Source organism: Protopterus annectens, chromosome 9.part0 (assembly GCF_019279795.1).
Source record: "Protopterus annectens isolate FY-2018-M chromosome 9.part0, PAN1.0, whole genome shotgun sequence".
Lineage (NCBI taxonomy): Eukaryota > Metazoa > Chordata > Ceratodontiformes > Protopteridae > Protopterus > Protopterus annectens.
The window spans coordinates 193,937,554-193,953,407 of record NC_056743.1 but is presented as its reverse complement, the minus strand read 5'-3'; the positions used below and the strand labels follow the sequence as shown (position 1 = coordinate 193,953,407).

Below are 15,854 nucleotides of genomic sequence, written 5' to 3'. Positions count from 1 at the left end.
AATGAGTGAGAAGGTCACTGAAAAACCACTCAGTAAAAACAAAATGAAAACTCCAGCAAAGCTAGAACTTTCAATAAGTGACCTCCCAAACTTCTTGTATCAGAGGCACATGGGATATATGCATTGTCTGGGATATTTTTGCAATGACCCTAATGATAATGGACATCAGCTGGGTATAACAGCCCTGTGTTTCTAATGCTTAGTCAAACACTCCGCTTGTGCTGTGCCGATGAAGTCATAACAAGGCCGAAATATGCATATCCACAGCAAGTGGGGTTTGCCTTTATTGGCCTGAAACTGTCCATTAAAACGACGAAAAAAGTCATGGGCATTCAGAATTGCCAATTAGCTGAAACACCTGATGTTCATAAGGATCATTTGCATATATTCCATGTGCCTCTGATACAAGAGGTTTGGTAGATCACTTATTGGAAGTTCTAGCTTTGCTAGAATTACATCTGTCAAGTACAACCAGAAGTACTTCTTTAACTGTGTTAGCTAACTCTGAAACTCAACACTGATAAGAGCTGGTACATAATGATACTACCTACTCTGCCCCGGAAGATATAACCACCATATTAGCAGACAAATCATTGCACACCTCACTGCCCACCTCCTCTTTACCTCCATACCTTTCATTTCCTGGAAGCCCACCCCCCATAACTTCCTCAATTCAAGTCTTCAAGAGACTCTCTGTGGTGATAAACATTGACTCCATCAATACAAGCTGGGGTGCTGCTTAGTCAGTATGAAGCACTGTCTCACTGACCCACTCTACAGCCTGTTTAACCTCTGTTTCTCATCCAGCTTTATTTTTCAGGTAAGGAAACAGCTTTGGTAATTTCTACTTCACAAGGGAGGTCCCACCACCAATCCTGTCAAATACAGATCCAGAGGTTTCACAAGCCCTATCTACACAACAATGGCATGTATTATTATTACTGACTTCTTACAAACTGACATTGGAAGCCTGCAGTCCCTTGACACAAATCAGTGTGGGTTTCTCGAGAAAGCTGACATCTTCAAAAAAAGTCACTGATGCCTTGGAAGAAGGCAAACCAGTGCATACAGCATACCTTAACACTGCTAGGGAATCCAGTAGCAAACAACATTTGGGCATCATAAGCAATTTAAACTAAATGTTAATTCCCTTTGTTGCCCAGTAGATAGCAAACTAGTTCTAAGGCAAAACCTTGCAAGTTAAGACAGGAGGCAAACTTTCTTCAAATATGCTTATTTACCAGTGGCATCCCTGAAGCTCTTTTTTAGGTTGCTCTTGTTTAGTATACATTTCTTGTACATCAAAGCTGATATCAAGGACATCTAGCTAACAAGTTTGATAATTATTGCAAACTTGTTGCTTTCATAAACTCCCTAAAGGACTCTCAAGTTGTACAATTAGAAATAACACACATTATACAACGACCCCCCCATTAATATTCTAAAACGTGCATGCTGATTGGTCAGCGTGCACGTTGTAAATCAGTTATACTAATGGAAAAGGGTCCAGTCGCCCGTACTTTTTCCATTAGTATAACTCTTTTTTTAAAGCAACGGAGAACACAAGATTTCCGATGCTTTTTATACACTGTCTTGCTATGTTAAACGAGTTTAACATAGTGAGACAAGCTTTAAAAAAAGTAATGGAGATCTTCCTATCGGAGATTGCTTTTTTTAAAGCTGTCTCTCTATGTTAAACTCCTTTAACATAGCGAGACAGTTTGTAAAAAGCAACGGAGATCTTGCTTTCTCCATTGCTTTTGCCCACAGCTCTGAAGTACTGCGTAAGCATACGCATGCACAGTACATCAGAACTGCTGTAGAATACCAAACAGCTGCGGAAGGGCAGCAAGGAGGCATTATACAATGCCATTATTTAAGAAAAGTAATTTTTTTTTCTTAAATAATGTCATTGTATAACAGCAATAACCCACTTCTGGGTGTGGGCAATGCTGGATTTACCCACGGTTGTCTTTGTTTGGCCACTCGGGCTTCACCCTCATGACCAAACCACACCAACCGTGGGTAGATCCAGCATTACCCACACTCAGGCATGGGTTATTGCTATACAAATCTATACAAATAAATGGTGCTAAGACCATGGCTGTATACTTAATACAAAAAATTGCAGGGCAGTATCCTTCGGAAGTCAGGAGCATCCATGCGGCTATCTAATTTATTTTATTTATTTTATTTTACATTTATTGACCAGGAAAGCCCAACTGGATGCATGTCCATTTTCAGCAGAAGCCCAGGGAGAAAAGCTCCACAGTTAAATTTTAAGGAAAATATAAAGTGTATACAGAAGCATTTAAGTTTACATAGTACCAAACTTAACACTGACTAGTAACATAGCACTGAACCTTAAGATTTAACATATTTACATAGACTGAACACATCTTTTACAGTTTTAGGTTGAGCCATTACATAATGGTGAACATTGTTAGTAGGGGTTGCATTTTTTGCTTTATACAGTTGATTTGTGAGCAAGTTAGCCACAAAAGGGAGTACAGCAACAAGCAGAGCAAAGATCAAACTTAGTAGGGATATTAGTAGCAGGAGAAGAGACAGAGATGGGAAATTGGATAAAAGGTTAAGTAAGAAAGGCAGTTGGAGTAAAGTAGCTTAAGTATAGAGTAAGAGTAGAGGTTTAAAGAGAAAAGTGTAGTGGACAGACAACAGTGTGTCCTAGCAGTGACATATGGGTATTGACTAAGGGGTATAAATTAGAGGTGGAACTGAAAGCAAGCTAGAGAAGTTGTACTCTTTTGATGATGAAGGTGAAGTCACAGGGCAACAGTAAGGGGAGAGGGGTGTGTCAGCCAGGTGGGGAACATATGCATATCCATGTGTGCTTTAGGTGTTCTTCAAGAGTCTTTTAAATGTAATCTTTAAGCCTGCTGAGGTAAAAGCAGTAGGTAGGGTGTTCCAAATTTTGCCTATATAGTTAGGGAAGAGGGAGTCGTGTTGTTGGTCTTGGTGACCTTGATTCATTTTTTGTCGCTACAGTGAAGCTGCCTAGTATTAGCCTGTAGTTCTAGTAGATTGGCCAGAGCTGGAGTTTTGTCTGGGAGTAGTAGGACATTATGGGCAAAGGAAAGTTGATGATAATTTAGGAGATTAGGGAATTCAAGCCAGCCAAGTTGTTTTAGGAAATGGCAGTGGTGGGTTCGGTAGGGGGCACTGGTAGCAAATTTTGCAATTTGATTGTAACAGGTGTTGAGTTTGGCAATTTCAGATTTGGGTAAGTTGGTGAGAATGGGTGAGGCATTACATAGTGTTAAAAGGAGGGGAGTTGGAGCAATTGTTATCCTAGCAGGTTGTGTTAGAAAAGGTTTATTTTTTTACAGACTGCCCAATTTTTTTTGATATTTTTAATGGTTTGATATATGCTGCTCATAGTTGAGGTTATCCATCAATGGTCACTCCTAGCAATTTAGTGCGAGTGGCAGGGGAGATGACAGTCCCATCCCTGGACACAATATTAAATGGGCTGGATATTGTGATAGATTTGTTAGGTGTAAATAGCCATAGTTTGTTTTTTTGGGATTTAGTAATAGGTTTTTGTTAAAAAAACAGTTTTCAGTGGTATGGAAGGCTTTTTGGGTTATAGAGAGGAGTTTCTGAGGATGGTTGGCTGAACAGACAAGTGTTAAGTCAATCAGTGTATTGTATAACTGTTGCATCTTGACAGATGCTGTGGAGGTTATTGGTGAAAATGGAGAACAGCAGGGGACCTAAAATGGAACCTTGTGGGACTACTGTGGTGATGGGTAGCAGTGTGGATAGGTTGTTGTCCCACCAAACTGCCTGTTGTATTCCTTGTAAATAGTTCTGAAACAAAGCTAATGCTTGGTTACTAAGGTCAGGATCAGTAAGGGCTTGTACTAGTTTAAGATGGTTGACGATATCAAAAGCCTTTGACAGGTCCAAAAATAAGGCAGAAGTTAGATTGCCTGTGGGTTTGTTTTGTTTGATGAGGTTTGTAAAAACGAGTAGGGTGGTGGTTGTGCTATGAGAAGGCCGAAATCCATGTTGGGCAGGAGAAATAAGCTGTTTGTTAAGCAGGTATGACATAAGCTGGTGGTGTACACATTTCTCACGTATTTTAGCTAGTGGAAGCAAGATGGCTATGGGGCGATAGTTGGTGAGGTAGGTGGAAGTATCGCCTTTATGAAGGGGGATAATATAGGAGGTCTTTCAGATGGGTGGTATTGAGGTTTCTGAGACAGATCTGTTTAGTAGGATGGATATAGGGAATGCAAGTTCGTTGGCAGCCAATTGAAGGTATTCAGCAGGTATCCCATCAGCTGCTAGTGTGGTAGGTTTAAGTTTGGATAGCAACCTTTTGACATAGTTGGTAGGGATGGTTTGAAACTGGAAGGCTGTTTTGGGTTTATCTACAGGTTCTGGTTAATTAGTGGTGGTGGACGTGAGCTGTTTTGAATAAGATTAGAAACAGTTTCTATGAAGTATTTGTTAAATGTGTCTGGTATATTTGTGATTTCACTAGTGAAGGTTGGAGGTAGGGTGGAGGGTCTGCCAGGGTGGAGTAGCTTATTTATTCCTGCCCAGAATTTCTTGGGGTTGCTGTGATGCTTGTTTTGTAGCTGTAGGAAATAACTGTTTTTATCTAGGAGAACTACTTGTTTTGTCTCACTCCTAAGTTTTTGGAATTGTACCTTAGCTGCTGGGGTTTTTGTGGCTCTCCAGTGATACCAGGCTTTGTTCCTTTCTGATATTCTATTTTTAGTCTTGCTGGTAAGCCAGGGGGCTGTTTTCATTTTGAGTTTAGTGGTCTGGGCTGGAGCGTGGGCATTTAGGATTTCTAGGAAAATGTTACTGAAATGGATTACGGCTTCTTCTAGAGGTAGTACTTTTAGTATTTTCCAGTTATGTTGCTTTAGCTCGAGTTTGAATATGCTGGGGTCAAAGTTTTTTGTGTTACAGGTTGTTTGTAATATGGGGCTAGGGTCGGCCTGGGTTTAAAATTTTAGTAGGAAGGTGGGTTGATGGTTGCTAAGGGAGTCCAGGAGGACGCCTGCTTGGTAAAAGGTGCTAGTGTTATTTATTAAGATCCAGTCTAGGAGGCACTCTCTGATTTTTGAATTTCCTAATCTAGTGCTTGATTGGATGACTTGCGACAAACTGTAGAGGCTGTATTAGGTCTTGTGGGGGAGGGGCAGGACAGAATAGACCAGAAAAAGTGGTGGATAGCCAATAGTATGATGGAAAGGGCTGGTCTTGATTAGGCTATAATTGTTCTTGTGGGGGAGGGGGCGGATCAGAATAGACCATAAAAGTTGTGGACGGCCAACAGCATGATGAAAAGGGCTGGCCCTGATTTCACAGATATGCAAGTCTATAGAAACAATAAGAAAAGGCAGTAGGTACTCTGACTTGCTTGTTTTGCATACCCTTCTTACTGAAATAAAATAAACCAATTTTACCAAGGATTTATGTGGAAATTAGGAAGACAAGAATTTATAAGAGATAAAGGTTTAGTAGAAGTAGGAAAACAGCAGGGTATACAAATAGTTAAAACAGCATATAAAGACAGACTGCAGTTAGAAGTACACAATGGGGGGGGGGGGGGGGGGCAGCTAATTCCCTGAAACAATCAGGAAAAACAGTAGGTACTTTAGACCCCCCCCCCCCAAAAAAAAAATGACACTATTATCAGAAACCTGGGTATATCTTGAGACAATAAACTCTCCTCTGATCACCATGTATCCAGGGTCATTAGAAAATCCTTCTTTCTAGCTTAGCTGATTACCAAAGGTGTCTTGCAAGTCCAGGGATGTTATCTATCATACCTCCATGCTTACCCCTCATGAGGCCAATAACTGAACACAATGCTCCCATCCAGATACTTAGTTCAGCTTAAGAGACCTCAATGTTTCCCAAGAAAGTAAGGGACCTGTGCTCCATTATTTATGCAGAATACCTTAAAACTCTATGTCTCATTTCTGTCTCATACAGACTAAGGAAGTGATCATGTTTTAGCAAATAAAGCTCAAACAATCCTGTACTACAGGATGATCTTCATGTTTGCAAACCTGGAAATACCATGAACATCTGCACAAAAGATCTCACCCTCACCATAACTAGAAACTGGGGGTAAAACAGACTGCACTCTAAAAGAATTCCAATTCTGTGGAACAGACTCCATCTTCATTGTAAACACTATATCCAGGATGCACCACCAACAGTCCCCAGATCTAGTTTGTCATACATGCACACATGCACCCTGCTTATATAACAACATCGTCAGATGAACAGATAAAAAACAGTGGCTCTCAAAACCGTTCTATCTCTTCTGATCTGCAAGGATCAATTTGAGACTGATGCCAGACTGATGGAGCAAATCCGGGTGGAGGTCTAAAGGTCCGCGGATGCGTCGTCACGGATAAATTCTTTTCATTTTCAGGATCTAGAAACCATATCTATGGGGCAGTATGGGCAATCAGAATCATTGACCTTAGGGGCTAGCTTTTTTTTTTTACAACTTTGGGGAGTGGGATTGGAGGGAAAAGCATAAAAGCAACCCTGTTGGCAGGGTTGAGCTAGAGCATCGCGTCCCCATCTCTTGCTGCTACTACCGATGCGTGAGGAGAGATTTGAGAGAGAATTATGTTGAGCTTTTGTCCACATTAATTTTTCCGGGATGGATGTGCTTAAGCTACCAAGAAGCGGTTGGTAGGTACAGCCCATTCCCCCCCTCTCACTCTCTCTCTGCAAAGGGATCCTGGATCCTCCCCCTCCTTGTGTTTTCAGAACCAAACCCACCCCGACATATTTTGTGTGTGATGGCGATGATACCCTGAGGAAGGAACTTGTGTAAGGCCTGTAGGGATCCATCAATCTTGATCTCTCTCTGCTAATCTTTTTGTTTATGCTGAGGGCAGCAAGAGAGACTTTGACAATTGAATGTAATCCCCCCCCAACACCCAGGAGATGGTGGCTTTGAGAGGTTGTCCTTAAGTAGATGCCTGGTGGTGGCAGTCAGGAGCCAGTCGTAAAGTAACTAAGTCACCATCTTCAAGAACAATCTGGACAAATATATTGGTAACTGTAAATACACCCTGTGTCCCTCCACACAGTCCCTTATGGACAGGGATAGCATGTAGCTGGTATAAAAGGAAAGCATACAGTGGATAGTAATGAGTTTAGTCTACAACTTATTTACCATCTCAAATGCCTAGTAGTAACCTATGACCTTATACGTGTGGTATAAGTTAGTAAAGAAATTGCAAACATATTAAGGAAAAACGTAGCATTCAGAAAAGATTAGTGTTTCAATTTTCTGCGTGTTAAAAAGGGTGTTAATTAAATTTGCTTCATTAATATCAGGTGGACTACACCATGCATCAAGTTTTACCAGTCAAAGATATTTTTTTTCAAATCCAATAAGCTCATGTATATTTCCCTTGGGACAAAATTATGATGGTAGAATGCAGGGGTGACAGGGGGTATAGGCATAATTACTCAGCTTTAAACTCCCTGTCCTTACTGAAAAATGGAAGGAAAAACATTGTTACTAATACACAAGAAAGGAGCAATAGGCAGGGATACAAGATTTAAAGGTGAAGAAAAGATGCACATTATGACAGTTCAGTCAAAGAAACTTATAATTATCTTCTGACTTCTCATGGTAAGCAAGTTCATTGAAATGGTCAGTTTTCAAGTTATGAGGTTGACTGGTAACACTCCACATCACAACCCTCACCATGTTATCAAAACCTAACAAAGTCCTTTACTCAGCAGACCATTAGAAACCCATTTCCTTGTAAAAACTTAAAATAGTAATATCTTGTACAGCTCCCCCAATGGGCAAACCACATGAAGTCATTTGTGCCACAGCTGGTTCACCCAGATCATTTACAATTTATGCCTGCAAAGTGAAGTAATTAACTAGCACAGAACATATGGGGGTTCGTTAGTCACTTCTTGGTAACTAACATCAGTGTTGAAAAAGCATCTGACAGAATCTCTTGGGAATATATATTTGTAATTTTTGGAGAAATGTGATTTTCATTTTGACTTTGACAGTGTGATCTGGACTTGGGTTAAAAGTCACGTCTTTGAATTCTTGAAACCCTCAAGTCACTTATGACACTAAATGGGGTTTCTCTCTCTCTCTCTCTCTCTCCTGCTATATGCACTGATGATGTTAACTGCTTGCCCAGAATATATGGTCATTTATGGGTAGCTTTACAGTAGCAAGGGGCAAGACTTGGTTGACTCCAAACAATGTACTGATGGCATTCATAAAGCCCTTCTACAGCCCGATCCAACCTCTGTAGAATAATGAAATGTTTGAAGACATTCAAACAGTTCTGATTTTGAAGACCAATGTCAAATAAGTTAAGAGCCTTAGGCATAACATTTGCTTCTAGTATTAGTGAGGAATTTAATTCAATCTGTCTGTTCTAACTTTGTCATTAAACGCCTTTGAATAAGCACGACCCTCACCTTTAAGTATATGAAGCATGAATTGAAAGGACTGGAGGACATGTGTTAACACCCATCTGGACCAGTAATGCGGATGCCTGCTGGCTTTTCATGAAGCAAAGATTAGCTCTGCCAACAGTAGTTCTAACCCCCCTAAACTTCTTAATTACAGCTACAGTTCATCAATCTAAGAATGCCACCAGAGGAGGAAGCAGATGTCACATTTTTACTGGTCACCTGTGAAGCCAAATAACCCAAAATCTGTGTAGACACTATGGCTATAAATATATCTTAGGGGTGATTTACTTCCAGACTTAGATTGTATCTTGCAACTAGTTATTTACTTTCATTTTCATTACAGGTAGCAAAAGCAGCTATAAGCACATCATGGAAGTCCATGAAAATTGATATTTTGGCATCTGCTTTTAAAAGTATAACTACATCAGAAAAATAGAAGACATTTCTCAGTGGCTGCCTTTATCCGAAACTGAGACTGCAGAACTCCTCCTAAACTTTCCCTTGATATGTAACACCACACTAAATGTGAAACAATTACTAGAGTACAATCCTTCAAAAAACATGGAAGTAAACTCTCTCTTGTCTATTTGCAAACTGACAGTTATCAGAGAGTTAAAGGGATGACCGAGGGTATCTCAGTGCTCCAGTAATGGTTTGATAAGAGGATCTAACTGAACTGGAATGATAACATTATAAAGCTCACAAATATATGAATTTTACCTAACCTTAACAGTGCGGAATAGCTGTTGCTTGGCAGTATAGCATCAGAGGTAAAATAATATAGTAGAGAAGCAAGGGAGTTTCATCTGCACCCCAAGAATTAATATCTAGTCCTAGGCTATACACAGCAGCCAGTGCAAAAATGTTGTTCTACTTCTTACATGCACCATGCCTTACTTACTGTATTTACCAACACCTAAAGGTTTTGGTATAGTGGCCAGATGTTGGGCTATCTTTGGTAGGAGATCCCTACGGTGAAAAATACTGCAACAGTGATACAGAAAGACATCTAATACTTATATCCCTTAGTGAAACACTTCAAAAAACATATAATCAATGTCAAGAAGAAGATTACTTCTTACCTCCAGGTTTGTATGACTGAAAAACCTGATCTGGTCTTCTTGTTTCCAACAGCAGGTCAAACATGTATGAAGACTTAACTCCACCTAATAAATGTCCCATAGGAGTATCTTCTGCATCTTCATATGATCTCTCCAAATAATCATGAAACTCATCATATTTAACCAAGCGACAGCAGTCCAGGGGCAACACTCCTTCTAAGTCCATAAGCTAAAAATTACATTTGATAATAAAAACAATTAGTTACTCTTCTGTAAAAATAAATTAGATAATTATCAATACTGTCATTGGAAAACTGGCCTTTAAAGCAGACCTGAAAATTCAATCAATCCACTCTGATTTTAAGCTCTGTCCTAAGCCCCTAACCATGTTTGTGTCTTTGTGTCTTTCGGCTTTTCCCGGCTAGGGGTCGCCACAGCGGAACTCCGGTCCGCTAATGATTGGTAGTGGATTTTTACGTACCAGGTTATCAGCCCTGACGCACAACCTTCAAGGAAGGCACGCCCCACTCACATATGCCTCCACACAGAAGACGCTCTAGCTGAGAATCGAACGGGACAACGTCTTGCTATGAGGCGACAACACTACCGCAGCACCACCACCACAGTCAAATTCTCCAGCACTCATTTCCTGCTTCATATACATCAGTTAATAAAAAGCATTGAATGTATTTCTCTTTGCATATTTTTAACATGCACAGGAACGTTAATGCAAGATATTAACTTCTATATACCATCAACTATATTGTTCATTAGTTCAACTACAACCCGCTTGAAGGGTATTTCGTTCTAGTTTGTATTTACATCACAATATTTCTACTGAATTAGGGTAAATGGTACTCTCTAGCTAATCATTAATCTACACGAATGGTCTTAAGCCCCTGGCACAAAAAAATGCTTAAAATTCAAACTCAACTTGATTTATAAATATTTTTCTGAGTTACTACTGCAATTTGCAAAAACAAAAAATATGGATTACTGTTCAGACATTGACTCTGCTACAGTTAAGTATTTTTAGGAATGCAAAGTACTGTAAATACATAATTTACCATACCGCAGTCAGAGATAAAAATGTTTTTTTTTCCTTCTAAATTCCAGAAGTCTTAACAATAAAATATATGAATTAAAACATCCTCTCTGCTTGGAGGATGTTGATATCTGTAACATGACTAAAACATGGTAAAAAGATCCAAAATACATATCAGAAATTCCAAAATTAATCTCCTTCCATTTTTGCAGATCCAGTGAGTCAGGAGGTTGTCTTTCAGTCTTTTTAAAAGCCACCTAAAACTCATCATCCGAGAAAACTGCTCAGAAATATAAACTACTCACAGAACAATTAGGCATACCTCTCAATCTCTGAACATTAAAAATCATAGTCCCAGAAGGCTCAAAATTGCAAGAGACCACTCAACACAAAGTTAAAACACCAAAAAAAAACAGGTATTTTGAACTTTAAAGTGGGGAAAAAATTGACTGTAGAACTGTAGCAAACAACTTTCCATAAGCTATTTACTACATCTCCTATAGCTACTCATACAAAAACATACTAACAAGTTCAATTAAGTAGCTGGCCATATCAGATGCAACTGCTTAAATGAATCTGAAAGGACTGAATGGGAACTTCCAATATTGACTTTAAAAAGTGATGGTATGGGTTTCTACATGCTGCTCTGAGCTACTGGTTCATTCTTCTATCTATACTGCACCTCTTGTTCTCTGAATGGACCAATAGCACACTGCAGCTAGGAAAAAAAAACAGATCAAAGGTACAAGAAGCATGAAGCCAACATTGTTACTGCTTCATTTTTCTATCTGGATTGCCCTACTGAACCGGAACAAACCAACAGAACAGTGTAGCTAAAAAAACAGGTCAATAACACAGCCGGCTAGACATCCACTATGTTACTGGTCCATTTTCTTCTTGCATTGTGCTAATGATCTATTCAATGGACTGCACAGTGTAGCTAGAAGCCAGAGGTGAGTCTGTTGACTCAGTTTTGACTTTGATTAGCTCCTCTCTTAATGTCACTATTGAGCTAATGAAATAGCACAAATCAGAGCTGTCAAAAGAGCAAACTGGTGCAGTGGAGCAAGGATGAAAATTAATTGCAAAAATCAAAATGCCTCACTGAATGAGGAGAGGTTAAGAGGTATGCAGATGGTACTGATACGGAATACAATATAAAATAATCTACTGTACTTGCTGCTATCCATTAGAAAGCAAGAGCAGTTTCTGACTAAACTCCTAAATGAAAAATCAGTGAAATTACATTCCTCTTGCAGGATTTTAACTACTCACACTGACTAATTGCCTCTTTATCCCAGCAAGACCAGTCACTCCACTGTTGTGAAATAAGTTCTGCAGGTAAGTTTTACTGTCACCATCATTAGGGCTGAGCCCCTGCCCCTACTGTCACCTGTTTATAGAGTAGATTGGAGTGGTACAAAAGTGTTGAAACAATGACCTCTTCCCCCAGCAAGACCAGTCATTTTGCTACTGAGAAACAACTTCTGCAGCTGAATAGTGGGCATACTAAAACACATACAGCTGCTACCTACGTTTCTCCACAATCACCACCTTCCCTGTTAGAAGCAATACTAAATTCATTTTAGACTTCTTCATACATCAAAAACATCTAACTAGGGTAAACAACTAAATATTGTGTGATGTGCAGTGCGAACGCCAGAGTTTTTTTTTTTAATCTTTTTTTGTTAAGGTAGTTTGGTTGAGTGCATTTATTATAATAATCTAAAGCTAGACTGAAAAACGTCCCCTATAAGAAATCAGTTACACGGAGCCTTCTCCCTTCAGAATCTGATCCAACTTAAATCCAAATGTACCAGACCCAACTCGAGCTCAAAAATTTCACTCTGCTAGATGTTATCAACATCCCAGAAAAAAAAACTGCAAGATTTGCAGTTCCTTCCATACTTCATTCAGTCTTCTTGGTCTTGCCATATATAACTAAGCATGAAAAACTAATGACCAGATTAGTCCCGGAGATATCCACAGATTTACCTCCTACAGACTTGATTCAAACTGCAATTTCTTTTACCAATTTAATGACCCCATTTTTGTCTTCTCTGCATACTATAACATACTCACCACTACATAACACTGATTATACACCACTAAAATAATAGTCTAAGGACATCATAACCCTGTCACCCATAGATTATCCCAATCTTAAACAACTAATAGAAAAGAGAGACAAGACCTGGGATGAATGGAAAAAGGACCCCTCAAGTGAACTTAAATCAAAACTTATCAGCAGTTAAAAATGATAAAACAACTCACTGGCTCTGTAATTAGGCCAGGCATGAAGTAGCCATTAATGAGCTTCTTCCCAAACAGGAACACTCTGCCTATAACTGCTTTCCTCTCAGCCAAAAATACAGCCTCATACAAACTGGTCAGAACAAAATTCTCAAGATTCATCATTAAGCAAAATCTCTGCACTCCACTAAAAGTAAACAAATGCCCTCCAGTAAATATGCCATCAGAGTAATGACAGCATTCAGCTGTATAGATCACCATTTATGCTGAGCACACGCAAAAAAAGAAGTTTTCAGAAGAGTACCTGCTGAGTGGAATGATACTCTGGAGAACATTAGGAATATTGAGGATTTACTTTTTTCAGAAATTTGCTTAGAGACCTTTTGTTCAAAACAGAACACGTGTAAATGTCTTGAGAACACTACAATTTTTCCATTTTACCAAACTATTTTTTCTTCTGTTGATAATTTTATAAATAAATGAGATGGGGTGACTTTTACTGAGTTCATACAGAACAATGTCCACCTTTCTAATTTTGCTTCCATTGTTATAGTTCATATCACACATTGTGTTAGCAACCAATTTACATAATGCTTAGGGCAGATTGCTACCTGTACGTCAGTATTTATTTTTTATTTATCCTTTATATGAGCACATTAGTCCCACTAGGCTAGTACTCAAATTTCAGGGTAGACCAGAGTTTCATTTATACTACTAGGGGAAATTTGGCTAGGGCATCGGGGGAACTTCCCCAACTCAGTTCAACAGGGGCCACAATATCTAAGAAAGGTGTGTATTTACTTAGTTATAGCTGTACTGACATCTCTTCTGTTATTCTTCACTTGAGCAAAGATGTAGTTAATTTTTTTTTACAGCTCACAATTCTCTGTAATAATAATACTGATTAACTGTCTATTGGTGTTTGTACAGAATGTTATGTAACACTTCTGCATGTAATTTGTTTGCAACTGTCCTTGACCTAGTGGCCCAGGTCATGCCTGAAAAGGGTATTCAGACCAGTTCACTTCTCTGGTTAACAAAGTATAACTAAATAAATAAAAAGCTTAAATACTGATTATGTTAACTAAAAAAATGGAACAAACAGTATGAAATCCAACTAGAGATGGCAATTTCTTAGATGCATACTGATAAATTGTTAAACTATGATTAAAAGATGTCATAAACAAATCAATTGTAGCCTAAAACTCGTAATCCATAACATTACAACAAATTTTGTGAAATTCATAACAGCTAAACTCACTACAAGCAAAACCAAATGTATTTTACAACTCAAAATTCCAGCATTCAAACAATCCAATTACTTTCTAAAAAATCTGCTGAGAAATGCTTCACCATGGACACTCTCTCTTTCCCTTTTATCATAATTAAATGATCTTTAATTTGCTAAAGGTTTCTCTTATAATTTCCTGGACTCCACACAAAAACTAAACTCCAAAAGCAACTCACACTGCTACTTCTCACCACTGTCAGATCAGAACCCTATCTTCTACATAATGAGACTAAACTCTCTTGACGTTTATAAGCTATTAAGGAAACTAAGACCTGGGACTCCTTGTTACTGACAACTTCCAACTTGGATTTCTAAAATTCACTCCCCCACCCACTGCCTTAATAAAAAGGAAGACTATATTGTACACAGCTGGATCGATATGTTACTGCTCCTACAAAGTTGGACCCGCTGTATCATTTAACAATCATTGCACTGCACTACTTCCACCACTCTCATAAAATCTTGGAGAAATGTGTTCATAAACTCCTCCTCAGTTATCTACCCAGTCATAATATTATATCTCACACTCAGTAAGAATTTCTACCCAGCTATGGCACTTGATCTCACTAAATTAATCTGTCATAAGTTTAATTCTGGAAAATATGCAAATGCACAATTCTTCTTGACCTAACACTTTCTACACTGTTACATAAACTCATATTCCTCATTCCTCCTCCTCGGTTCTACCCGCTCTGTTCGCCCTTCAGGCGTACTCCTCTTCCCTACCCTGCCCCCATTTCCTCTACACTTACAGCCCCATAACCACTCCCACTCTAGAATCAGCCTATCAAAGTTGTCCCCACCCTCTTTCACACCACTATTTCCCCTTGCCTCCCCTATTATAGTAACCTCCCCTCTCCACTTCTAATCTACCATCCTCCCTACTTCTGTAGTCATCCCACCTCAAACCAGAAACCATCTATACCAGTACTAACCCTCCCCTACTACATCACTCATCCCCACATTTTGATAAAAACCCAAGCCTTATTATGCTAATCAGACCTACACTAACTTTAACCTTAATATGTCTCTCTCTCTCTTCCTCTCTGGCCTTCTCCACCTTACCAGTCTCCCTAATATCTGTCATTCCCCCCTTCACACAACCTCTGTTTTATCCAAATATGAATCTTTTCTCACAACCTATTTTCCTCCCCACCTTTATAATTACAATGACTCTTTTTTACCAGAAAACGTATTCCTGATATCTCTAACACAGTCCCCATCCCTCACAATCAGGACCTTAATTGCTTCCTTGCCTTCAACCCTAACTCTACAGACTCTAAACACCTTTTCTCCCTCCTATTTCAACTAATCTCAATCCTCCTCTCTGGTGACACCCATCTCAATCCTGGACCCACAGCCACTCAGGGCATTAACTTACCCTCACCATCGTCCTCTCTCCACACCTCTCTCCTATTTGCTACAACAAACACCCAAAGTTTAAGCAATAAGTTACCTAACTTTCATGCCTGGCTCTCCCATAACCACCCACACATTCATTCTATCTCTGAAACATGGCTGAAACCTCATATAAAAGACCCTGAAAATTACTCCTCCCAACTATAGAATCATAAGAAATGATAGAACCCAAAAGAAAAGCGGTGGAGTAGCCCTACTTTTCTCTTCTTCCCCAACAGTGACACCCTTATACTAAGTCCATACACAAATTTGCTACAGCTGAGCTAACCCTAGCCCTCCAAAAGATCAACAACAACAAAAGCATATGTATTGC

The 15,854-nt window shown here is 39.2% G+C and overlaps 1 protein-coding gene across 1 annotated transcript in view; it reads right to left on the bottom strand.

Moving 5' to 3' along the window:
- The window catches only part of USP47 (ubiquitin specific peptidase 47), a 3,572,488-nt gene that overhangs the window by 1,093,919 nt on the left and 2,462,715 nt on the right, over positions 1-15,854 (bottom strand). Inside the window, exon 21 of the mRNA XM_044082726.1 lies at positions 9,555-9,762. Coding sequence (XP_043938661.1) covers positions 9,555-9,762 — 208 coding nt within the window. The remainder of the gene's footprint in view (positions 1-9,554; positions 9,763-15,854) is intronic.